This window comes from Marmota flaviventris, chromosome 2 (genome assembly GCF_047511675.1).
Source record: "Marmota flaviventris isolate mMarFla1 chromosome 2, mMarFla1.hap1, whole genome shotgun sequence".
NCBI lineage: Eukaryota > Metazoa > Chordata > Mammalia > Rodentia > Sciuridae > Marmota > Marmota flaviventris.
Genome location: NC_092499.1, coordinates 164000146 through 164012330, shown reverse-complemented (window position 1 = coordinate 164012330; position 12185 = coordinate 164000146). Strand labels below are relative to the sequence as shown.

The window sequence follows — 12185 nt, the reverse complement described above, 5'->3', positions numbered from 1 at the left end:
CCTCAGGATCACATAAATAAAATAAAATAGATTCAGTTACTGTCTTTTATTTACAAAAGAAGATTAAATGACTATGTGTAAATCTAATAACTCCAAAATTTCCCTTTTAAAAAAACTGTTTAGAAAATTGTATTGTAAGATAAGGAAGAGACCTTACAGGGCCAATTTCAAAAATAACTGGATTTCATTATATGGCTCTTTTAGTATTTCTCAAAACAAACCCATATTTTGAACTCTGTGTTTGTTTTGTTTTGAGGTTCTTTTTGTATTTATTTATTTATTTGCTGGCTCTTGCATTCACTGGCCCGCAGTATATGATGAGTTCCTATTCAATTATTTTATGATTTGTTTTTTTCTCTTCTGTTCTCAGAATTAACTTGTTCATTTGTTTATAAAATGGGTAACTTTATACCTTATGAATGCCAGAGAGGCAGATTGGATTTCATGAGTAAAATACATATTAGATTTTTAAAATATTGAAATGGCTACATTTCCCATTTCTTTTCTCTTTATTTTTGCGGTTTAAATATTGGGAGAAGACTGTCCTATAATAAAATTCTCAAACTCTGTGATCCAAGGCAATATTGAAAAAAATGAAAAACAATTCCCCCAAGCACACTTGAAACCTACCTTTCTACTCTGCCCTCAGACAGTGTAATTCATTATGCTATAGGCTAGGAAACCTAACTAATAGGCCCTTATTAATAGGATAAAGTCCTCTGAATTTAGCCTTTGCCAGATAATTGGAGGATGATATCTTGGAGTCAAGGCTCTTGCCTCAGTTAACCATCTGCTTGCAAGCACTTAGGCAGTGTTATCAGATGTTAAATGGCAGGTATGTCAGGTCAGCAACAAGCCTGGTCTTTAGAAGGTGCTACGGCTAGACTCCCCTTAGCCCTGATGAAGAGCAGTCCTGTAAGTGACCTCAGTATTCACTCCAGCGCTAACTCACCAAACCACACGTAGTTTCTAGACAGTCTTCAGCCTTTATCTTCTATTAGTCTGGTTTCAATCACAACTATTTGAATACATAGGAGAGGTCAGCTTTGGATGTTCACCGAGTTTTCTAATTCTAGCTTAATTAAAGACTTAAGGCAAAACTAGAGGAGTGAGCTTAGATAGATAATATGTTCATTCCAGTAAGAAAATCTGAATATGTTGCATAAAAGTTTAAAAAATAGCAGCGATCAAACTGAATGAAAATTACCATTTGTCATTTACAACATGAGTGACTATATTAGTCAAGACAAACTGCTGTCAGAAGCATCCCATAATCTCAGAGGCTTTACATGATTGAAGGTTTATCTATCATTTGGTTCAGCTTGGGGTGTGGAGGTGGAGTCAGTTAGGAACTAAGGAACTCTCCATCTAGCTGCTGTACCATCTTCTGGGGTGCTGGTGTCCTGTAATGGAGCCTCTACATCCAGCCCACAGACAATGGCAGGTCGCATGCAAGGGAGTTGTGGGCAGGATTTTTAAGGATTGGACACAGAAGTAGTTCTATCACTTTTACTTACACTCTTTACACAGGACTCAATCTCATGATACCCTCCTGTCAAATCACTGCAGCAACAGCACAATAAGGGTGACTGGGAAGCGGCATGCCCAGGAAGACAATAAAGTGGGCTTTTGGTGAACACACTGCAGTCTAGCTACAGCAATCTTGAAAAACTCAATATATAGTTCTATTTACATATGAGCTTAGTTGTCTTTTTTCCTATAAGATCTGCTTCTTGAATCAGGTAAGAATTACAGATGGTCCTATTGCTCTCTGGAAAATGTGCCATGGTGAAGTATCTAACATGTTGCTAAGCTTCCGCCTGGCTGTCTTCTTAGCCTGACCCTTAGTGAAACCTAAAGAGGTTTTCTATTGAGCTATATCAGACTGTAGAGAAGAAGTGGGTAGGAGTCGGGGGATGTAGCTCAGTGGTTCAGTGGTAGAACACTTGCTTAGTGTGAATGAAGCCCTGAGTTCAATCCCCAGGACAAAAAAAAAAAAAAAAAAAAAAGACAAGAGAAGAAGTGGGTGAATTTTCAGATTCCATGTATCTTTTGTCATAGCATCTTGTCACCAGATTTGTGATTATAACAATAGGGTGCATATACCACTTTACTTTTTGATTAACCTGACAGTTTCTCAGTGTTGTTAAAAAAAAGAAGAAAAAGAAACTAGGGCCTGGGGATGTGGCTGATTGTTAGAGCACTTGCCTGTCATGTGTAAGACACTGGGTTCAATCCTCAGGATCACATAAATAAAATAAAATAAAAGCATTGTGTCCATCTACAAGTAAAACATTTGAAAGAAATTATACTTCTTGTTCTCCCAAATTTAGTTCCACTGTATTAAACAACTAGAAAGTCAGTTATTAAGATACTAGGGACACATAAGGGAATAATTCACTTTCTGTTCCCTCAAGGAAGAGTTAGGCTGAGGGAGTAGATAGATCTTGTACACATAAGCATTTTACTGCTTGTGTAATAGGTATAAAACAATTTATAAGCAAGAGAAGAAGGGTACACACCTGAATATTATGATAATAAAAGATATTATTTTGTTAAAGGTTGTAGCAGATAGTTTTTTAAAGAAGAAAACATATGAACTAGAAGTTGGAAAATGAGAAAGACCTTATTAAGTAGAAAAGACAAGGGAGAGGGTAACTAGATACCCCAGGTAGAAGTAGAGGGTATTTGGTAAAAATGCCATGGTGTACAGTTAGGGAATTGTGAGGTCTTGGGAAAAGGAAGAAGAGTGGGATGATATGAAGTTAGAAGTGGAAGTTGGATTGAAATTTGTGAAAAGTCTAAAATACCGCAATTTGGAATTAAGAATTTTATAATGAGACATATGGGGAATAGTAAGCACTAACTGAGTAAGGAAGTAAAGATGATTGGATTTGCATTTCTGAAAAGTAAGTCGAGAAACAGAAATGGCAGTAAAAAATTTTAAACTCCCTTGTTGAGTTTGTACAGGTAGGACTATTCTCTTTTTATCTTTTGAAGATAAGACTTTTAAGCACAAGAACTGATACAATTGATATTGCCATCACATTCTATCTCACATGCTTCCCCCCAACCCCAAGTCACAAATATAGCTCTGAAATGACATAAGATTATGTTCAAACTTGTCAAAGATATAGTACATAGTCTCAGCTTCAGGTAGTGGCAGAGAAGTTGTACCAAAATAACCTTCCTTTCAATAGTAATTATAAATTATTAACAAAATATAAGCAACAACAAAACTGCTTATTGGCAGTATGGAGCAACTAAGAGCAGGATGACACTAAAGATGATTCAGCCTTTGAGAGAAGGAAACCACACTGTCTGAGAACTACACTGAAGAAAGCACATGGCTTTGACCTTGAGGAACCTCCCTACTCCATGTGGCAAGGGACTAATAGAACTCACAAAGAAAAGGACAGTTTTATTGGCATGAGGAATCATAGGACTGACTTGATATTTTCAGAGTGACTAGAAATTGATGAGTACCCCAGAAAGAAGATCCATAGAAAGTGGAGCCCCCAAATCAACAAATAAACACCTCTTTTATTCTTATCTGAGCCTTGAACAATGCAGGTGCAGGAAGAGACTCTAGAAAACCAAGGAATAAAATCTAGAAAGCTGAGAGAATGGAGCAGAAAATCCAGCAACTTCCTATTTATAGCAAATATATAGAGTTTGAAATTTTAGGTCCCCACCCCACACCTGTCCCCAAGTAAGAAAGACTTGGCTTTCAGCTTGTATTTTCTATTGAAACTCGAGAAGGACAAAACCTCCATTTTATCTGATAGTAATGTATCTGCCTGCTAGAACAAACTTCAACAATGTGTGAAAGAAGATAATAGAATCTAAATAGTCTACAATATATTATTCACAGTTTACAATATGCCATCAGCAACTACTAGACATACAAAGAAACAAGAAAATGTGACCACAGACAGTGAAAAAATGAGTCAATATAAACAGACCCATAGCTGGCCTGGATATTAGAAATGACAGATATGTACTATAGAATCACCATGTGAAATCTATTAGAAAATGTACATGAAAAGATAAATGCAATTGATAAGAAGATGGGAAATTTCAGAAGTGATACAAACATGGTAAGAAAAAAATCAAATGGAAATTTCAAGAACTGAAAAATAATCTGAAGTTAAGAATAAAAATTTGGTGGAATTAATGGCTGATTTAACACAGCTCAGAAATAAAAACACAAGTAAAGAAAATTAGTAAAAGACATGAACAAGGGCTGGAGTTGTAGGTCATTGGTAGAGTGCTTGCCTCGCATATGTGAGGCATTGGGTTCAATCTCAGCACCACATGTTAATAAGTAAATAAAATAAAGGTCCATCAACAACTAAAAAATATTTTTTAAAAAACCATGAACAGACCCTTTTAAAAAGAAAGGGATGAACGACTAATAAGTATTTGTCAAGATATTTGACATCATTAGTCATCAAAGAAATATAAAATGAATGCTCTTTATAGCCATCAGAAAAGCTAAAAGTAAAAAAAAATATATAACAGCATCAAAGGAATGCTAAAATATGAACTATACATTGCTGGGGTATGTATAACTGTCTAATCACTTTGGAAAACCATATGTCTGTTCTTTATAAAGGAAAATACATAACAGAACCTAAACAGAAGTTTCATATTTGTCCAGGGAAATGGATTTGTACAGTATGCAGATGTATTCATAATAACTAAAACCTATAAATAATTCTATGTCCATTCACAGATAAAGAAATTCTGGTGATTTGGAATATTACTCAGTGGAATATTACTGAGCAATAAAAAAGTCACAAAGTTCTAATATTTTTAACACATATGGATTTCGAAAATATGTTGAGTGAAAGACACCAGAACCTCAATCTGAAGTTTGAAGTTGCATAACTACTAAAATGTAGTTGTGGTCATCAAAACCAAACAAAAGCCTCCCTGGGATTGGTGATATGGGAATTTGGATGGAAAGGGCACAGGATTATCTTTGGAGCAGTTGGAAACATTTTGTATCTTTACTGTCATCATGATTAGTTGGTTGTTGCTAAAATATATAAGAACTGCACACTTAATATTTGTGCCTCTGATTGCATGTATGTTATAAATCAGAATAAATGTAATACTTCAATATTGTCACACCCAGGGATTCAGGTAAGGCTGCCTAGATTCAAGACTGGAGCAGGGAATTATAATGGTTAAAGGATGGTTGCTTCATCAGACAAATCTGGGGTTTTCAATCACGTTGCCAATTCCTTGTGAATGTAAGCAAGTTACTAACCTCTTCCCAAGTTCTCATAAAATGGATATGATAAAATTAGAATCTGCCTTATAAGGTTGTCTTTGGTATTGTGCCTGGCACATAGATACATTCAATACATTTAAGCTGTAGTCATTATTATTAAATAGCTCTTCAGCTGGACTTTCATTACCCTAATACAGTCAGGAATACTGGTATGACCATGAAGATTTTAAGAATTAGATATCTGCAAACTGCATTAGGCTGCAATCTAAATAGGGCAGACAATATTTGACAGCATATGATTAAGTACACTGGTGAATCCTATTTTAGTTATCCATTTCAAACTAAGTTAATAATTATCTCTTTGCCAAGAAAAACTGTTCACTTTAAAATTCTTTTCTTGAAGCTCTTGTTCTTAAAAAAAATTCAAACATAGAGCAATTAGAACATAATTTTTTCCTACCTAATAGCTTTGCCCTTTGTTTCCCACCTCATAACAATCACAAAATCAAGTGTGTAAAACTCCCCACTACATACATAAGTGCATGTACATGTGTACAGGTGTATTCATATAATTTTAAATAAAATTGTGGCCGTACTGTACATACTTTTCTGAATCTAGAATTTTCACTTAGAAATCTTTTCACATTTAGGATTCTGTTTGTTCAAAAGTTGATCTATTTTTAAAAATTGATGCATCATAGTCTATGGCATGGATGGACTTTTTCTTTTTTTAACAAACTCCCTATTGATGAACATCTGAGTAGTTTCAAGTTTTCACAATTATAGAGATGCATACCTTTTGCAGTTGTGCTAATAATGTCATATATTACATTTAGAAAAGTATAATTGCTAATTGAAAGAGTTTGAGCAAAAATTTTTGACCTTTTCTTGTACGAGAAAAACTATTTTGAGTGTATGTGTGCAAGAATAGTGAAAGAATGAGTATGAGAATGTTGAAGCATTCTCTGAGTGGTGGAGTAAATGATGATTTTCGTATTTTTTGCTTGTTCTATTTCTCATTTTTTAAAAAGGAAGAGTTGCTTTAAAATTTTAACAAAATTTTACATTAGGGTATTTATGATAGCTACAGTCAATTCAGTGCATAATACTGTATTAGACATGCTGAATACCTCCCATGCAGAACATTCTTCAAATTCCATGCAAAACTACTTGAGGTACTACATTTATTGACACTGAGGAAACTGGAGCTTGGAGCACACATGGCTGGTATAGATTCTGGATTTCAACCTCAGTTCTGTGAAACACTGCAGTCCAGAGTAATCTTGAGTGAATTCATTTTGATGAGAAGGTTTTTGCCTTCCTTCTCAACCTTAATAGATATGTAAGTGATGATATAGACACTCATTGAGCTAAAAATGTTGCTTCCATGGTTGTCAGAAGCCAGCATGGACATTAGATAAGTTGTACTTTTCCCAGGGACAGTATCTTCAATATCCAGCTTCCTCTAGAAATAAATAAAATTAAGAGCAATGATAACTTCATGGTGTTATAGACTGTGGAGAGAGGCGAGTTCCTGAGACCTCTGAAAATCTAGTCTGCTTTTGCATTTCAGATTATTATTCTTCCCTCTTTCTCTTTCCCTTGGTTTGCAATCTCATATTTCCTTTCTGTCCACAGGGCCTATTTAGCAATGACTGAATGCCGAAATTCTCAATTTCCTAGTTTATGTACCTATGGATTTTTAGCCCTCCACCTGTGCACTTACCCCAATTCAGTCACAGAAGTTGCTAATTTCGAGTGAGATCAGATTTGTATTTTCAAAAGTTGTTCTCACTATAAAGGATTCATGCAAAGGGGCCCAAATGAGAAGCCTGAGGCTAGTCAAGAGTAGACTGCTGCTTAATTAGCAGAGTAACAAGAGTTGCAGCCATTCTGTTTCACTTCGTGCCATAGGAGCAAGGAGTGGGTCTTTTCTGTGTTTATTAAGAGGTAATCTAGCCTCGCATCTTACAACAAGTCAGGTACCCTGGAGAAATGCAATCCTGTTGGCATCCTGCTTTTGTGATGAGAAGTTGAGCAGAGGTTTCATTTTTATTTGGATAGCTTTGATTTTTACCCTCTTATTCTTAAGGAGAGTACAAGTGTTTCAGTCTGGCTTCCTTTTTTCTTGACTTCTAAAACTTGTGATATCTTGGAGTCAATACTTAATAGCTCAGGAGAGACAGTTGTTAGCATTTTTTCCCAACCATGTTTTCAGTAACATTGAGTTTATGACATGAAATTAGATGTGGTGGGCATATTTGTAAGAGTGAAATTGGAAAATACAACATATCAGGTTATATCCCACCCTCAAGAGAACTTAAAATTTACCAGCACACTGCCTCTATCACTCCTCTAGTTCTGCTCACCATGTAAACCAAATCCACAAAGAGCAAGAGAGAGACCATAGTGTTTTAATGTACCATGAGTTTTCTTCCATAGGGCTATGGGTCTCCAAGAGGAGAAAAATTGAGTTCCCTCTCTCTTCCTATCTCATGTTTTACATTTGTTTCCCAAAGATCAAATATAGGCTAACTTTCTTCTTTCTCCTCTAGTGGATGGCTGCATTCATAGAGCAGCTGGCCCCTGTTTGCTTGCTGAATGTCGTAACCTGAATGGCTGTGAGACTGGACATGCAAAAATCACATGTGGCTATGACCTGCCTGCAAAATGTAAGTCCAGCTTTCTTGAATACTTTTTAAAACCAGATGAGAAGTCATACCTTGTCTTATTCCCCAAGTGCATAATTGGGGAAAGAAATGATAGTAGTGGTATTTAATTAAATGTGCTTGTAGTCAGAGTTTTTGTGTGCCTGTATTTATGGTATTTAATTGCGGGTGATTCTTTTGGTGGTGGTTGTTGTTGTTTGGGTCTTTAACAGAATGTCTCTGAAATAGGGAAATAAAATATGAGCAAAATATACATTATAGTATTTAAGTGCCACAAGTGACAGCTTCTGGAAATGATGCCAATTTTGTATTCCTTGTTCAGGCTTCTTGATTGTGAATGTGTTTAGAGCAAAGGAGATCAAAGTGATGCATTGTGTTTTCAGCTGCCATGTAAAGGCTGATTGGCAATTACAGCCAAGGCATCTGTCACACTTTGCTTTCAGGAAAAGCCAGTGGAATGTGGTTGTCAGTGTGAGAATATATTTGCTCCTTGAATGTGGAATGGTCAAAATTTACATTATATTTGAATTGAGAAAAGTATTGCATTTAATTGACCTTGTTGCTCAGCCAACTCCAGTGGGGTGGTGTAGAATAAAAATACTAAGAGAGAAAATGGTTAAAAGCGCGGCTTTTTAAAATCACATAATCTTTAGGGCCAAGGCAGGGAGTTTCATTGCACTGTTAGGGTGTGCATTGACCCGGAAACTGAGGCACCAATTTTTTGATTATCCCATTCACCTGCTTCTTATGATATTTCCCAGATCTGTGACTACATTTATTTTTTTTTTTTTAATTTTTTATTGTTGGCTGTTCAAAACATTACATAGTTCTTGATATATCATATTTCACAATTTGATTCAAGTGGGTTATGAGCTCCCATTTTTACCCCATATACAGATTGCAGAATCACATCAGTTACACATCCATTGATTTACATATTGCCATACTAGTGTCTGTTGTATTCTGCTGTCTTTCCTATCCTCTACTATCCCCCCTCCCCTCCCCTCCCCTCCCCTCTTCTCTCTCTGCCCCCTTTACTGACATTCGTTTGTCCCCCTTGTATTATTTTTCCCCTTCCCCTCACTTCCTCTTGTATGTACTTTTGTATAACTCTGAGGGTGTCCTTCCATTTCCATGCATTTTCCCTTCTCTCTCCCTTTCCCTCCCACCTCTCATCCCTGTTTAATGTTAATCTTCTTCTCATGCTCTTCGACCCTACTCTGTTCTTAGTTACTCTCCTTATATCAAAGAAGACATTTGACATTTGTTTTTTAGGGATTGGCTAGCTTCACTTAGCATAATCTGCTCTAATGCCATCCATTTCCCTGTAAATTCTATGATTTTGTCATTTTTTAATGCAGAGTAATACTCCATTGTGTATAAATGCCACATTTTTTTATCCATTCATCCATTGAAGGGCATCTAGGTTGGTTCCACAGTCTAGCTATTGTGAATTGTGCTGCTATGAACATCGATGTAGCAGTGTCCCTGTAGCATGCTCTTTTTAGGTCTTTAGGGAATAGACCGAGAAGGGGAATAGCTGGGTCAAATGGTGGCTCCATTCCCAGCTTTCCAAGAAATCTCCATACTGCTTTCCAAATTGGCTGCACCAATTCGCAGTCCCACCACCAATGTACAAGTGTACCCTTTTCCCCACATCCTCGCCAGCACTTGTTGTTGTTTGACTTCATAATGGCTGCCAATCTAACTGGAGTGAGATGGTATCTTAGGGTGGTTTTGATTTGCATTTCTCTGACTGCTAGAGATGGTGAGCATTTTTTCATGTACTTGTTGATTGACTGTATGTCCTCCTCTGAGAAGTGTCTGTTCAGGTCCTTGGCCCATTTGTTGATTGGGTTGTTTGTTCTCTTATTGTCTAATTTTTTGAGCTCTTTGTATACTCTGGATATTAGGGCTCTATCTGAAGTGTGAGGAGTAAAGATTTGTTCCCAGGATGTAGGCTCTCTATTTACCTCTCTTATTGTATCTTTTGCTGAGAAAAAACTTTTTAGTTTGAGTAAGTCCCATTTGTTGATTCTAGTTATTAACTTTTGTGCTATGGGTGTCCTATTGAGGAATTTGGAGCCCGACCCCACCGACTGTAGATCGTAGCCAACTTTTTCTTCTATCAGACGGTGCGTCTCTGATTTGATATCAAGCTCCTTGATCCATTTTGAATTAACTTTTGCGCATGGCGAGAGAAAGGGATTCAGTTTCATTTTGTTGCATATGGATTTCCAGTTTTCCCAGCACCATTTGTTGAAGATGCTATCCTTCCTCCATTGCATGCTTTTAGACCCTTTATCAAATATAAGATAGTTGTAGTTTTGTGGATTGGTTTCTGTGTCCTCTATTCTGTACCATTGGTCCACCCGCCTGTTTTGGTACCAGTACCATGCTGTTTTTGTTACTATTGCTCTGTAATATAGTTTGAAGTCTGGTATCGCTATACCGCCTGATTCACACTTCCTGCTTAGCATTGTTTTTGCTATTCTGGGTCTTTTATTTTTCCATATGAATTTCATGATTGCTTTCTCTATTTCTACAAGAAATGCCGTTGGGATTTTGATTGGCATTGCATTAAACCTATAGAGAACTTTTGGTAATATCGCCATTTTGATGATGTTAGTTCTGCCTATCCATGAACAGGGTATATTTTTCCATCTTCTAAGATCTTTTTCTATTTCTCTCTTTAGGGTTCTGTAGTTTTCATTGTATAAGTCTTTCACCTCTTTTGTTAGGTTGATTCCCAAGTATTTTATTTTTTTTGAAGATATTGTGAATGGAGTGGTTGTCCTCATTTCCATTTCAGAGGATTTGTCGCTGATATACAGGAATGCCTTTGATTTATGCGTGTTGATTTTATATCCTGCCACTTTGCTGAATTCATTTATTAGCTCTAATAGTTTCTTTGTAGACCCTTTTGGGTCTGCTAGGTATAGAATCATGTCATCTGCAAATAGTGATAATTTAAGTTCTTCTTTTCCTATTTTGATGCCTTTAATTTCTTTCGTCTGTCTAATTGCTCTGGCCAGTGTTTCGAGAACTATGTTGAACAGAAGTGGTGAGAGAGGGCATCCCTGTCTTGTTCCAGATTTTAGAGGGAATGCCTTCAATTTTTCTCCATTCAGAATGATGCTAGCCTGAGGCTTAGCATAGATTGCTTTTACAATATTGAGGTATGTTCCTGTTATCCCTAGTTTTCCTAGAGTTTTGAACATAAAGGGATGCTGTACTTTGTCGAATGCTTTTTCCGCATCTATCGAGATGATCATATGGTTCTTATTTTTAAGTCTATTGATGTGGTGAATAACATTTATTGATTTCCTTATATTGAACCAGCCTTGCATCCCAGGGATGAATCCTACTTGACCATGGTGCACAATTTTTTTGATGTGCCTTTGTATCCGAGTGGCCAGAATTTTATTGAGGATTTTTGCATCTAGGTTCATTAGAGATATTGGTCTGTAGTTTTCTTTCTTTGAAGTGTCTTTGTCTGGTTTAGGTATCAGGGTGATGTTGGCCTCGTAGAATGAATTTGGAAGTTCTCCCTCTTTTTCTATTTCCCGAAGTAGCTTGAAAAGTATTGGTATTAGTTCCTCTTTAAAGGTTTTGTAAAACTCTGCTGTATACCCATCCGGTTCTGGGCTTTTCTTAGTTGGTAGTCTTTTGATGGTTTCTTCTATTTCCTCAATTGATATTGGTCTGTTTAGGTTGTCTATATCCTCCTGACTCAATCTGGGCAGATCATATGACTTAAGAAATTTATCTATGCCTTCACTATCTTCTAATTTATTGGAGTATAAGGATTCAAAATAATTTTTGATTATCTTCTGTATTTCTGAAGTGTCTGTTGTGATATTGCCTCTTTCATCCCGTATGTTAGTGATTTGAGTTCTCTCTCTTCTTCTCTTCGCTAGCATGGCTAAGGGTCTGTCGATTTTGTTTATTTTTTCAAAGAACCAACTTTTAGTTTTGTCAATTTTTTCAATTGTTTCTTTTGTTTCGATTTCATTGATTTCAGCTCTGATTTTAATTATTTCTTGCCTTCTACTTCTTTTGCTGTTGTTTTGCTCTTCTTTTTCTAGGATTTTGAGATGAAGTATGAGATCATTTATTTGTTGGTTTTTTCTTTTTTTAAGGAATGAACTCCAAGCAATGAATTTTCCTCTTAGAACTGCTTTCAATGTGTCCCATAGATTCCGATATGTTGTGTCTGTGTTTTCATTAATCTCTAAGAATTTTTTAATTTCCTCCTTGATGTCTTCTATAAC

The 12185-nt window shown here is 36.2% G+C and overlaps 1 protein-coding gene across 5 annotated transcripts in view; it reads left to right on the top strand.

Moving 5' to 3' along the window:
• The window catches only part of Macrod2 (mono-ADP ribosylhydrolase 2), a 1986218-nt gene that overhangs the window by 644799 nt on the left and 1329234 nt on the right, over nucleotides 1-12185 (top strand). For all 5 annotated transcript variants that reach the window (XM_071608715.1, XM_071608716.1, XM_071608713.1 and 2 more), the window contains one exon: nucleotides 7798-7914. In XM_071608715.1, coding sequence (XP_071464816.1) covers nucleotides 7798-7914 — 117 coding nt within the window. The remainder of the gene's footprint in view (nucleotides 1-7797; nucleotides 7915-12185) is intronic.